This window comes from Myotis myotis, unplaced genomic scaffold, assembly GCF_014108235.1.
Source record: "Myotis myotis isolate mMyoMyo1 unplaced genomic scaffold, mMyoMyo1.p scaffold_m19_p_22, whole genome shotgun sequence".
NCBI classification, from domain to species: Eukaryota; Metazoa; Chordata; class Mammalia; order Chiroptera; family Vespertilionidae; genus Myotis; species Myotis myotis.
In genome coordinates, this window is record NW_023416327.1 from 2,993,395 (window position 1) to 3,007,933 (window position 14,539).

The 14,539-nt window shown below is 53.9% G+C and overlaps 1 protein-coding gene across 2 annotated transcripts in view; it reads right to left on the reverse strand.

Annotated features, from left to right (window-relative positions):
• The window catches only part of NCK2 (NCK adaptor protein 2), a 133,568-nt gene that overhangs the window by 4,467 nt on the left and 114,562 nt on the right, over positions 1-14,539 (reverse strand). For both annotated transcript variants that reach the window (XM_036355396.1, XM_036355395.1), the window contains exon 4: positions 9,129-9,847. In XM_036355396.1, the coding sequence (XP_036211289.1) occupies positions 9,129-9,847 (719 nt within the window). The remainder of the gene's footprint in view (positions 1-9,128; positions 9,848-14,539) is intronic.

Consider the following 14,539-nt stretch of genomic DNA (forward strand, 5'->3'; position numbering starts at 1 on the left):
GTTCCATGGCCAACCTCCCTGTGGCTGCAGACGCATTTCTGATTCTCGGCCCTGCAGCATACTGTGGGGGGTGCCTGCGGGAACAGCAAACACCGTGGGGGTGCCTGCGGGGACACCTGGACACTGTGAAGGTGCCTGTGGGGACAGCAGACACTGCGGGGGGGGGGGGTGTGCCTGTGGGGACACCTGGACACTGTGGGGGTGCCTGTGGGGACACCTGGACACTGTGGGGGTGCCTGTGGGGACACCTGGACACTGTGGGGGTGCCTGTGGGGACAGCCGGACACTGTGGGGACAGCAGACACTGCTGGAGAATGTTCCAGTCTCTTCCCTCCAAATTGAGCCGGTCCAGGACCTGACAAGCCACTCTGCTTCCAGGACAGAGCGCAAGGCAGGCCATTCTGAGAGGGCAGCTCCACAGCCTTGCCCGTGGCCATGGCCACAGCCTTGCCCATGGCTGCCGTGGCCCCGCCAGGCCTGGCTTTCTGAAGCAGACTGGGGGCACCGGATGTTCTGGGCCCCGCGCAGTCACCTCCCAAGTGGTGGTGCACTGATATTAAGACTCAGGACTGTAAACTTAAGCTTCTCAAAACATGTTCTTGCTTGAGTATCTGCTGAGAAAGGGCGCCAGCTCAGAATTCCTTCGCACAGGCTCTGGTTTCGGGGTGCCACTGATCTGAAGACACGGGCCCTACAGGGCAGTGACCATGGGCTGTTCCCCTGGGCACAGGCAGAAGACTGGCAAGCGCCCTCACCGAGGCTACCGTGCATGTGCTCCTGAGGGGGCGGCCAGGACGGGAGCTCCTTGGGCTGCTGGGACAGACGTAGGAGCTCCTGCTTGTCCAAGAGCTACATCCGCCAGACGTGGGCCCACGGAGGCGAGTGGAAGAACCGCATCAGCATCTCGCCCCCACAGAACCTCAAACAGGCAGCACTGACACGCACCGCCCAGGGGCAGGCTCTGGCAGCACAGAAATGGTCACGGTAACATTAAAGGTGGCAGCTCTCAGTCGTGGGCGGTGGTGCCGCCAGGGGCCTGACGTGGGTGTGGCCACAGCTTCCCGAGGACCAGAAGGAAAGGTCCTGTTCTTGACCCTGACCTGGGCCCTATTTCTTGACCTTCTTCACCTGCGTTAAACTAGTTCTTCCGAATTTGTTGTCCCCCATCACTGCAGTCTACCGGAAGGCTACTTCGTTGTTGCTGTTTGTTTCAATGTGTTGTCCAGCTGTCCTGCTGTTTCGGCAGAAGTGTGAGCCCACATTGCCAGGTGGGGAGTGGTCATGTGACCCTGGACAGGCCGTGCCCGCCCACCCTCGGGTGTCTATAGCTCCAGGACTGAGAGGCAGCACGCTGGTTGCAACAGGCTCTGCAAGAGGCTGCCGGGACACAGCCTGGCTCCTTAGTTTAATGCAGCGGTTCTCAACCTGTGGGTCGCGACCCCTTTGGCGGTCGAACGACCCTTTCACAGGGGTCGCCTAAGACCATCCTGCCTATCAGATATTTACATGACGATTCATAACAGTAGCAACATTACAGTTATGAAGTAGCAACGAAAATAATTTTATGGTTGGGTTACAACATGAGGGCCAGAAGGTTGAGAACCACTGGTTTAATGGCCCTGGGACCTGGTGCAAACTTCCCCTCAGTTGCCTGCTCCTGTCTTCACACTGCGGAACAGGTAATGTCTGACACTGGGACAGGCTGGGACAGTTTACAAATGTCAGGAGAACAACATCCTTGGGGAATATTAAGTTCCTTTTATGAAACTATAAAGACAGCAAACAGTATATCATCAATTTTTTAAAAGCTTTCTTTCCATTAAAATTTCTAGAAAACAGGGATTTTCCTAAACTAACTGGACAAGGTCTCCACCCTCTGCAGAAATGCGCCTTTTACTTCATTTGTGATCACCCGTCCTCGGCCCCCGTTTAGACCCGTCTCTCCTGTTAGGCTCCAAGCTTCCCGAGGCTCATTCCTATCTCACTTTCATACATTCTTTTAAAAAAATCCTTACCCCAGGATTTCTTCCCATTGATTTTTTAAAAATATATTTTATTGATTCTTTACAGAGAGGAAGGGAGAGGGATAGAGAGCCAGAAACATCAATCAGCTGCCTCCTGCACACCCCCACTGGGGATGTGCCCGCAACCAAGGTACATGCCCCTGACCAGAATCGAACCCGGGACCCTTCAGTCCGCAGGCCGATGCTCCATCCACTGAGCCAAACCGGTCAGGGCCATTGATTTTTATTTTTAAGAGAGAGGGGAGGGGAGAGGAGGGAAGTGGGAGGGGGGAGAGAGAGTGAGAAACATCGATGTGAGAGGGACACATGGGTAACCAGCCAGCGCTCATTCCTGTATATGCTGGAGGAAAGCGGGACCTGGCACACAGTAGGTGCACTCTAGGTGGTTGCTGAACTAACTGGCAAAGGAATGCCTGGGAGGCTGTCCATACCCGTTCCATGCGATCCTCGTATCTTTGAGGAAATAAACATTAGCAATAGGATTTCTCTTTAAACAACAAGTGGGAGAGCAGGGTTTCTTGAACTTCAATGTTCACTCCCCTCTGTCGCCTCTCCTGTCAGAGCCCTGCTTTCTATCTGGGGTTCTGTGCTGTTTGTCTTTTGCTGTGTGACAAATCACCCCCAAACTCAGTGGCTTAAATAGCAACATTGGTAACTGCAGTTTCTGTGGCTCAGGACTTTGCCGTAAACCTTGAACTAGAGCCTTCCAGCTCCTGATTCAACCCCACATCCCCATAGGGAGCAGCAGTGAAGACACTGGCTGAGGCTGCGGTCATCTGCGGGCTCCACTGGGGACAGAGGCTCGGCGTCAGGCGTGGTCACGCCTGGCCTCTCTGCGGGGCTGCTTGCTTCTTGGCACGCGGCAGCCCCCGACCCCCAACCCCATACCAAGCGACCCGAGAGTGATGCCGCGCGCCGTTTGTGGCCCAGTCCTGAGAGTCACCTGCCAAGACTCCACCACCTCTGACCACGGCGGTGAGTCAGCAAGTCCAGCCCCTGCTGAAGGGAGGCGAGCAGGCCCCCTGCTTTGAAGGACGGGCATCAAAGAAGTTGTGGACATCGTCTGAGCCATCACGGGTACCACACTTGGCTCAAACGTTCCTTAGCTGGACTAGAATCTAACTAGACTCAGTCCTGTGCCTTCTTTTCAGATTTGGAACATCCACTTTCTACTCCCCACTTCAATTCTGATCTTTGTGCTCCCTCTCACTGTCCAAGCTGTCCTTCTCCAAACACTACACTTAATCGGTAAATTTCTCTTGGCTGAATACTGTGCTAACTTCTCAAATATTCTAACATCAGATCACTTCCTGTTACTGTCTTCCCGCTGACTACCCTCCTAGGAATGATTGCTATTCTCACAGGTTTTGAACCAGAGGTTCTGACGGATTATCAGTTGGTAAAGCCATTCATTCCACCCTTCTTCTTAGGAAGTCATTCTCCAAGTGGAATATGAAGACAGTTAATAGATAGAAAAACCAAGATTTTATTTATTATATTGTCATTATTTTTGCTTAGATTTTAGGTCCTGTGTTTGAGTGCAATCCCTGTAAGTACAAGAACCTGATTTCACTTCACATCCCCACATGGGAGCAGAGGAGGCGTCAATAAATGCACCTACTATGGACTCACAATTTGGCCATGTTTTCCACTGTCCATTTCTTCAGGAAATTCTTATAACTCACTGCTTTGAAGTTTCACCTCACGAGTGAATACTTCTAGAAAAACAAACCATACTGAGAGCAGCAAGTAATCTCCTTCATTTCTCCTCCACCACCCAGGGAGCATACGTATTACTACGCCTGTCCTCTAAGCACACGGCTGTGGAGAAGTCACAGGGGAGGCAGTCCATTTCTTAAACAACCTTACAACTTTCTACTTATCTTTTCCTTTAGAATCCGTGGGAAGATGAGAGAAATGCCCTTGGTGTGGCGCACCAAGCTGCCCAGGTGAACTCTGGACCCATTTCTGGCCCCGCTGCTCTTCGATCAGCAACTCACACACGTAGCGTTTAACACTCCCCTTAGCCAAGGCAGTGCCATCCTCTCCTTTCAGTTGGTAAACAGCTATTTTCCTGTATCTGTGACTTCTTTAAGGAAGGCACTCTTTTGTCCAGAGAAGTAGTTCAATTTGCGAACCAACGGGTTAGCGGCCAACGGTACTTCCCTGATCATCTTCTCTGCCCTCAGCTCAGAAAAGCCGCTTTGGAATTTCATCCCTGTTAGTCACCCTCTCTAGCTGTCCAATACTCCTTCCCTCATCAAAACAGACTCACAGTTTATACTTATGCCACTAGCTGCCAACTGATACTACTCTTTGTTTTCGCTTCAGATGATCTTTTCACCAACAGTTTCTGTTCTCCTGTAACTGCGTCTCTGAAATATTTACTCCATAGGCTCACACCAACCCACACACAACATGATCAAGTGTTATCGGTCTCATTAGTGTCTGAAGTAAACTTCTTTGCACGAGGGAAGAAAAATCAACCATCAGCCGCAGCACAGCCCTCCACGTCCCACGGACCGTATCTTGAAACAATAGTGTTTACTGTCCATGTTCAAGTCAGCATGTGTGAGTGCTCGCCCCTCCCGGCCTCCAAAATGTATTTCTTACATTTAAATACCTCAGAGGGCAGCGTTTTAGAATACTGTCCTTGCCATTCTTTGTCTCGTCACCACATTATGCCTGCTTGGCTGATCAATAAATGATATTCAATTCCGAATGTGACCATATGCGCAGCGCTGTCCAAAGAGGCCTGACCGATGTCACCTGCCACGCTCAGTGGTGCCCAGACACGAGCGTCGGAGTCACCTGAGGGCTCGTGCAGGTGGAGGTTGCGGGCTCTACCCCGGGGACGCAGGTAGCGGGTCTGGGCAGGGTCCGATAATCTCTATTTCTAGCAAGTTCTCTGGTGACGTGGCTGCTGCTGGTCTAAGAACCACACTTGGAGAATTAAGGCCACGGAGGCTGAAAACATTTTACATGGTGTTCTCCCCTCGTTTGCGGAACGACCTTTGCTTGACTCTGCTCATTTCCAATGGCCATGACAGTGGGACCTTCCAAAGGTGAAACACTAGTAAGAAGGCAGCGAGCAGGCCAGTGTGCACACAATTCCACGCTGCTACCACCCCTGCTCTCTGTGCTACAAGCCCCGTGGGCGGAACACAAATGCATCACTCTCTGCTGCTCCTGCACGCTCCCGAGGCCAAGCTAAGGGTCACAGAAACACCCCAAACAAGCAAAAGGGGAAGCTGAGATGAAAAAATTACGTGCTGATGCAAATCAAAACCACAGCAACCGCTCCTCACCACACAGAACTCCCTTCTCCCGGCACGGACAGTCACACCCACCCCGGCCCTCCCTTATCCCTAGAAACCACCATCTGTTCCCCATCTTTATAACTTTCTCATTTCTACCATGTTAATAAATTGAAGCACACAGTAAAAATGCCCACGTTATACCCTGGCTATTATTATTAAAAACAAAACAAAACTGGAAAGCAAAAACTGTTGGTGTGAATGTGAGGGGACTGGAGCCCTTGTGCACTGCTAGTGGGAATGCAAATGTCAGAGCTGCTGTGGGAAACAGATGAATTAAAAACTAAACAATGAATTACCATCTGATCCAGCACCTCCACCCTGATCTACACCCAAAACCCTGCAGGCAGGGACTGAGCTGGCATTTGTACGCGTGTTCAGGGCAGCGTTACACAGCAGAGCCAGAAGGTGGGAGCGACCCATGCCCACGGCAGGGTGCATGGATACACAAAACGTGGTCTATACATCATGAAGGGATGCCATTCAGCCGCCAAAGGAAGAAACTCTGACACGTGCTACAGCAGGAATGAACCTTGAGGACATTACATGAAATCAGGCTACACACAAAAGGACAAGTACTCTATGATCCCCCCATGAGGTACTTAGGGTAGTCAAACTCCTAGCGACAGAATGCAAAAAGCTGCCAGGGGCTAGGGGAGGGAGAAACAGGGAGTTAGTATTTAATGGGTATCGAGCTTTAATTAGGGAAGATGAAGAAGTTCTAGAGATGAATGGTGGGGATAGCTGTAGAACAATGTGAATGCACTCAATGCCACTAAACCTACACTTAAAAATGGTCAAAATGGTAAATTTTGTTATATATATTTTGCCACAATAAAAAACATTTAAAAAAAAAACATCTTTTTATGTGTTAGTCTAAAACAGTGGTTCTCAACCTTCCTATGCCGCGACCCTTTAATACAGCTCCTCATGTTGTGGCTGGTTCGCGCGTTCACTGATGAACCGTGTCTAACAGATACCCACGGAACAGCCGCACATCACTGACACCGGAGGCCGCGGGTGTGGCAATGTTCTTGTTTGTTTTCCCAAAATAAGCACTTCTCCCCCCAAAAGCATGTATTTCCTTGGACTCAGAGTTGGGTATATTTTTATCTTTCAAAACTGAAATGTATTACATATTTTTAAATGCAAAATCCCGACAAGCAAGAAGTCTAGCTTGCTGACACTGGAACCATCAGGCGGCCTGTAGAAAGGGCCCATCTTGAAGATGCGCTCTAAGACAGCTGCTCAGCTTGCCCAGGCTGGGCGTCCTGTGTGGTCTACGAGGAAGGCTCCAGGCCCCAAGGCTGCAGGAAAGAAAAGGCCCACAGGCGAAGATGCCTCCGAGCCCTGAGAAATGCTGAGGACGAACCCTGCCCGCCCTGCGAGGTGCGAGGTGCGCGCTGGCCTCTGGCCAGGCCCTCAGCTGGCCTGGTGGAGACTGAGAGCAGGCTCTCCCCTGAGACATGCAAGTGAGCAGGGAAACGGACCGGGGAGAGGAAAGAGGATGCGGGACTCCAGCAAGAGGCAGAGGCAGCGGACGGAGGGACAGGAATAAGCAAAGGTTTGTCCACTTGTCCATCCGGGCAGTTCCACAAGCCCCAGGTGACAGGCTGTGAAGGAGAAAAGCAGCCGACTGGCCTGCTGCTGCTGTCAGGACAAAGCAGCACGTGCCTCACAGCCTGGCAGCAGCCCTTCAGCACAGACAGGCGCACGACAGCAACACCCATGGGGCAGGCAGCCTGCACCCAATCAGGCCACACAGCATCTCCAGACCAGCGGACCGTGGATGCAGAGCTGGGGCTGGCCCCACGAGGGGCTGTCTGCTCCCACAGCCCTAGAACTGGAGGCCCAGGCACACTATTCGCGGTGCAAGTTAAGACAGTGCACACAACCCAAAAGCCCCCCTCAGAACGTTAAAATCAAATGTAAACAACGTTTCCATTATGGAGCAGTCAGCCTAGTCTGTGTTAACGTGAGACAAACAAGACATCGCATGGGCCAGTTCTCAGATGGACCCGCACAAGGCAAGGGCCACCCAACCAAAAGGACTTCCTTCTGACGCCGCCCACACGCAGCGTCCACGGAGAGTAGCAGGCCCCCGAAGGCCAGCCACCTGCAGGCCGCTGTTCTCACTCCTCTTCCCGAGGACTCTCTTCCCCAAATCCTGACAGGAGCCACCACGAATGGGGCTGGTGTCCCCACACTGGGGGGCTGCTTCAGCCCGGCTCTAAGAAGTCTCTTCACACCCAGGTGTTCTAAGTCAAGATTACACTTTTTGACACTGAATTATTTACCCCTTCGGGGCTCTGGATCCATCGCTTTATATTGTAATTGCTTTTCCAGGGCTTCCTCTGAACTTCTGCTCAGAAGAGTTAAACGTGCTGCTGTGGGTCATTCTGCCTCAAACAGATCTAAGGGAGCTGAACACAGAGCTTACGTCACAGGAGAACCATGCAATGTGATGTCCTGCCAGGGGTGATGAACTCTGGCAGCTGGATAAGAAAAGCTCAGAGTTCAGATTTCAGATGCAGCTAGCGATCAGGCCGGCCTGCTTGCCCAAACACATCAGGGAGGCCGCTAACTCCACAAGCTGCCGACACCACCACTATGGGCTCTGCTGCCTCAGAAAGGAACACACCAAGGCTGCCTCGCGAGTCTCTGAAGGGGAAAAGCATTTCTGTGGCCTTAATTCCTCACGGATCAAGCACACGAGTGTTGACTATGCACTCACTGTGGCATCAACCTTTTCAGAGGACAATTACAGCACATAGCACACACTTACTAGTTGTACAGTTTGCACTGAAAAAACTAAACGGAAGCCTGCCAGAACCAATGCAATGTAATCACAATGAACTCTAACCATAGAACTCTTATTTTTGTTTTTTGGGGGAACAGTGGTATCTAACTATATGGAAGGTGTTTCTGCAAAGAGGCCTGCAAAACCAGCTGAGTATTTCCATAACACTCACACACGTGCACGCACACGCATGATCCTGGCCCAGTTCCTCCACAGAGGCTCAGACACATCCCCCAAACACAGACCCCAAATTTGCCGACTGCTGGCACTGCCCCTGCTGCAGGCCAGGTGGCTACAGACCCTGCATCACACACACGCACTCACTCATCTCGCTCTAGAATTGCCTTTTTCCTTCCGGCCCTGTTCACAAATGCTTCCAAAGCTGCTCAGAGATGAACTTGGTGGCAGTGTCTGTGGCAAAGGTGACCTCAGGATGATACGATGCACATGGTTTACAAAGAAAACCCAACCAGCAAAGGCTGCGTCAGAAACCAATGCCTGTCTGGCTGGGAGCAGCTGACATGTCTGGGACCCAGAGTGGAGACAGAGTTGACCACAGGGCCGACGAGGGTCGCTAACAATGGGAACCAGAGAGAACATGATGTTTAGGTCCTCAGAACAGAAGGGGAAACTTGGTAAAGAGGACAAACAGCCTTCATGAAGCAAAAACTTTCTGACCCTTGTATCTGTGAGTGTGTCTCCCGGGAATAAGTGGCGATCGTGGAGTGAGGCCCTACACTCACCGCGGACTTGGGTGCATGGAGCCGCACCTCACACAGGGACACTGACCAGTCCTACTCACCTGTCTTAGTAAGAGCCCCCGGGATGCTCTTGCTAATTCTGGTCTGTTCACACAATCTGCAAAGGAACGGTGCTCGGCTGCCACACTATGCGCTGTATACACATCGACACACATGCACACACACATTTACTGTTTCTCCTGGAACCTCCCGGCGCCGGGCAGACCTCACGCCCCAGGTCACTTACCGAGGACTCGCTGTCCCTGATGAGGAAGTCACCCTCGCGGCCCCGCTCGTTGAGGGCGCACTCGGCCTGGTGGCGGGTCACGTTCCCGTAGTACCACTCTCTGCCAGCGAAGCGCCCGCTGCCCGCGGGCCCCGGGTAGCTGATCTGCGGGACATGAGACGGGGGCAGGACAGGCCCGTCGCTGAGGACCACCACATAGTTTTTGGGGACAAGGCCGACCTGCCCCCGGGCGTTTTTGCACTTCCACCACTCGGGGTCGTTCTCCGGCTTCTCGATCACCTCCATGGTCTCTCCCTTCTCGAAGTTGAGCTCCTCCTCGGTGACCGAGCTGAAGGGGTATAGCGTCTGGACCACGTGCAGAACCCGCGCTCCCTGGCCATTGCTCACGGGCGCGCCCCGCCGCAGGCTCGGGAAACTGGGGGACTCCGCGGCCGCCTCGTCCACCTCCTCCAGGACATAGTTGGAGGGGAACCAGCCAATCTGCCCGTTGTAGCTGCCACGCCACCAGCCATCGCTGCACTTCTCCATGACGGTGACACGTGACCCCTTCACCAGGGACAGCTCGTCCTCCCTCTCGGCCACGTAGGCGAACTTGACGAAGGCCGGGATGTTGAGGTCGTAGATGCGGTCGGCGCCCCCATTGGCAGGGTACTCTGCGTCCGTGCTGGGCGTTGGGGACGCGTCCCTCGCGCTTGTCTTCCTCTTGGTCTTGCCCAGGCCTGTGGAGACACAACAGGGGCTCAGTGGGCACCGACGCCTGCAGCGGGCGCTGCTGGGCATCATGGGCACCCTGCTGCCACCTCCCTGCCCATAACACTCAGGGGGGAAATCCGCCCCACCGGTGTGCCTCAGTGGTGGAACACGGACCCATGACCGGGTCACTAGTTGGACTCCCGGCCAGGGCACCTGTTCGGGTTGCAGCTGATCCCCAGTAGGGGGCATGCAGGAGACAGCCAATCTATGATTCTCTCTCATCAATGTTTCTCTCTCTCCCTCTCCCTTCCCCGCCCCCCCCCAGAATCAATAAAATGTAAAGAAACAAACAAAAAAAAAAAAGGGAGGGGGGAATCCACCCTGGTTACAATGTCACTATCAGGAAAGTCACATGTTGATGGCTGCAATGAGCACTTGCCAAGACTACAAGCTGAGAACTGCTAAAACTGACCTCTTTCCTTTACTCTTAAAAAAATGCTAGAGTAACAGCAGCCCAAAAGACAACAAAATAGTAGAAAGTTAGTTTCCTTTTGAAACAACTAGAGAATTCCTGTGTCACTCAGAAAAAGAAGGCATAAAGGCACAGACATGACGCCCTCACAGCCTTGTGCTGAGCAGGAAGTTGGACGAATGAACTCAAAAGACGGGTTCTAGGGAGGGTCAGGTCTCAGCAAGCAGAGCTTGCACCAGCCGAGCTGCTCCGCCGCCTCCCCTCAGCCATGCGCCCTCTCCGCCACTCCTGGCACCCGTGCCCTCCCAGGGCTGCCCCTGGCAGAAACCCGTACCCTTCTCCTTTCTTCTCATCTGGCAATTCTTTTCTTTCAAATCAAGGCTCATTTCCCAGAACAGGTTGTGATGAAGGCAGAATTTTTCTTATTGTGACTAAAATCCCACGAGTGGATCATAAAATCCATTTAGTGGGTTGTGACCAGCCTGCATGTATGTATTGCTTTTTTCTTAGGGGAATAAAATATAAAACCTAACAGTGCATCAAATACAGAATTGTTGCTTCCGTTATACATGTGAGTGAGTGAGGGTTGTAGTGTGAAACTGATTTTTTCCAGAGCAGGAGGAACTATTTGAAAAGTCGTAAGGCGAAAACGCTTTACCGTCCGTCCCCCCCCCCGCCCGCCCCAATACTACCCCCTGAGAATGCGTAGGATTCTGAGCCTTCTGGAGCCGGGAGCCTGGGGAAGGGCAGCGCGGCCAGGGCTGAAGGCTGAGTGCCCCGGGGCCGGGGCCATGCTCCTCCGTCTTCCAGACAGAGGGCGGCACACCACCTCCACGGGAGTCACGTGCAGATTCTGAGGGTGTGGAAACTGCAGCCACTGCAGATTTTTATTTTGTTTTTATTTTTCCAAATGACACTAAAGCACTTCACTGGGTAGCTGTACCTCTCTCCCCTTTTACTCCTTAAACTGGAGGAAAGACAGAACGATCCCACGCACTGGCCGTGCTTCTGCTCCGGGCTGAGCAGCAGGACCAGGAGGAAGAGAACGCCGCAGTGACCACCCGCCATGCGGGCAGCTGGGCGCTGCCTTCCAGAGCGGCCCGCCCGGCCTAGGATTCTGCCGCCCGAGAAGTTTGGCGTCACAGCGGAGCAAGGAGACCGAAAGGCACGCGGCCGGCCGGTGAGGTGACGGCACACCGACGTGGAGTGGCTTTCAGGGGAACACATCAGTTCCTGGAGCTAACAGCGCCCACCGGTCCCCGTTGTGCCACGGCGAGCACACACGAGTGCGTGGGAAACGCAAGAGCAAGTAAGCCTGGGCATTACGCCAAGTTAAAAAGTGATTTCCACTGAGTGAACTCGCTCACATCAAAACGTGAGCGTCCAAATCTTACAACGGATCCTTTATGTGACTTCCACCTCGGAGGGTTCACCCAGGCCCGAGAGCGTGGTGCCCCAACTCCCCGACCCCAGGCAGCGGTCCACGGGGAACTTCCCTCAAAGGCTCGGCCCTACGAACCTCAGAAAGTGCTCCCCACCCTGAAGCCGAAACCACCCGGCAGAGTCCAGTTTCTGGTAACAAACATTTCAAGAAATCACATGTAAACGTAACTTTTTAATGGACCTCTGCAAACTTATAACAAAAGCCACGTGAAAAAAATACTATGGAAGATCCAGCGTTAGCATATCCACCAGGACATAAAGGCGTCACAATCAGAGCAGACACAGAGCTCAGCTAACGCGCTGCTGAAGACACGTGAGCGGTGTGTGATGAACATGCTACCTGGATGCTGGCCGCCCTTCGGTTCTGGGAGAGCGAGATAAATGAGGCGGGCCCCCTCTCTGCCCATGCGGAGTTTTATTTTCTCCACCAAGACTGGAACGTTCCACGTAGCAGCCAGACCATGGAAAGCAGCCCTGTTTTGCTCTAACGTGGTCTGAGGGTCCTGAGACCACGCTGGGTGGGCCTGGGGGCGGTTACAGCAGTGACCGAGCACACAGCCTGGGGAATCTGAGCTGTGTGCTCTGGGGCAAGGGACTGCGTCTGTGTCTTAGTTTCCTGACCCCTCAATGTGGGCAATGATGGCACTGGCCCAGCTGCTGCGGCTGCCACAACCAAACCAGACCGGGGCTGGGCAGCAGAAACTGACTTCCTCACACCTCTGAGGGCCAGGAGAAGACGAGGGCTGGTTCCCTCTGAGGCCTCCCTCCTGGGCTTGACATGGCTGCCTTCACATGGCCTTCCTTGCGTGTGTGCGTGTGCGTGTGCGTGTGTGTGTGTGTGCGCGCGCATGTGTGTGGTCTCTGATTTCCTCTTCTTCCCAGGTGTGTGTGTGTGTTTTCTGATTTCCTCTTCTTACCAGGTGCGTGCATGTGCGTGCGTGCGTGTGGTTTCTGATTTCCTCTTCTTCCCAGGTGTGTATGTGCGTGTGTGTGTGTACTTTCTGATTTCCTCTTCTCACCAGGGCACCAGTCGCATTGGATCAGGGCCTACCACAAAAACCTCATTTTAACTTAATTATCTCTTCAGAGCCCTGCCCCAAACAGTCATAGCCGACTTCCTGGGGATAAGGATGCTGACGTGCGGATTTTCGGGGATGTAACAGCCGACATCAGGTACCTGGATTTGGATTATATGCACCAAGCACGGAAGCGCTCTAGGAACGATAAAAAGCGTGCCTCTTATTAACTGAGCTGGGCTTTGCCTTTTTCTCAGAGCTGTATATTCCCAGAAGAGGACTGCAGTCCTTTCTGAGTGCCCGTGGCCGTGGCCCACCTGTGCCGAGAGCCACCAAAATAGAACGTGTGCCTGCCAGGGGTTTGGGACCTGGGAACCCTCGTTCCACGGGGCAGTGTCATGTGTAGCTGCTGCTGCAGTGACATTCAAGAGACGGGTGTCGGCACAGGGAGGAAGCCGACCTACTGACACCCACACGACCCAAACCCTCACAACACTCCTGTGCAAAGTGGGCCTCCCCCCATTTCTGCAGATGGAGAAAGGTGCGAAAGGGGGTCTGGGAACTGGTCCAACACACACAGCAGTGGGGGCCCAGACCGGCTCCCAATACAAAGGGCCAAGCACACAGCAGTGGGGACTCAGACCGGCTCCCAATAGAAAGGGCCAAGCACACAGCAGTGGGGCCAGACCGGCTCCCAATACAAAGGGCCAAGCACACAGCAGTGGGGCCCAGACCGGCTCCCAATAGAAAGGGCCAAGCACACAGCAGTGGGGCCCAGACCGGCTCCCAATACAAAGGGCCAAGCACACAGCAGTGGGGCCCAGACCGGCTCCCAATACAAAGGGCCAAGCACACAGCAGTGGGGCCCAGACCGGCTCCCAATACAAAGGGCCAAGCACACAGCAGTGGGCCCAGACCGGCTCCCAATACAAAGGGCCAAGCACACAGCAGTGGGGCCCAGACCGGCTCCCAATAGAAAGGGCCAAGCACACAGCAGTGGGGCCCAGACCGGCTCCCAATACAAAGGGCCAAGCACACAGCAGTGGGGCCCAGACCGGCTCCCAATACAAAGGGCCAAGCACACAGCAGTGGGGCCCAGACCGGCTCCCAATACAAAGGGCCAAGCACACAGCAGTGGGGCCAGACCGGCTCCCAATAGAAAGGGCCAAGCACACAGCAGTGGGGCCAGACCGGCTCCCAATACAAAGGGCCAAGCACACAGCAGTGGGGCCAGACCGGCTCCCAATACAAAGGGCCAAGCACACAGCAGTGGGGCCCAGACCGGCTCCCAATACAAAGGGCCAAGCACACAGCAGTGGGGCCCAGACCGGCTCCCAATACAAAGGGCCAAGCACACAGCTCGGTCAGAGGCTGATGTGCAGCAGGCTCTGTGGGCAATGAACGCGGGATGGACTCTCAACTGAGGCGCCGAGAGTCCACTCTGCCAACGCCCCTGGCCCTCCCAAATAGCAAGCACCCTTCCTCTGATTCTAGGCCGTGAAAATGGCCCGGTGCCTCCAGGTGGAAGTGGGGCTGAGGTTGAGGGAATCACGAGGAACCATGAAGCCATGTGACCATCGCCATGTCTCAATGTGGAACAGGCCACACGCGTGTGAGCAGGAGCAGCAGTGCTGCTGTGTGTCCGAGGAGGAGAGGACACACGTGTGCCCATCAGCCTGAGCCCCAGATGACCCCACCATGTCTGGGCTCCAAGCAGCATCTCTGATTTGAAGGAAAACCTGTTCCCTTTCAGGGCAGCCTGCTGTCCCCAGCCCCATGTGTGTATT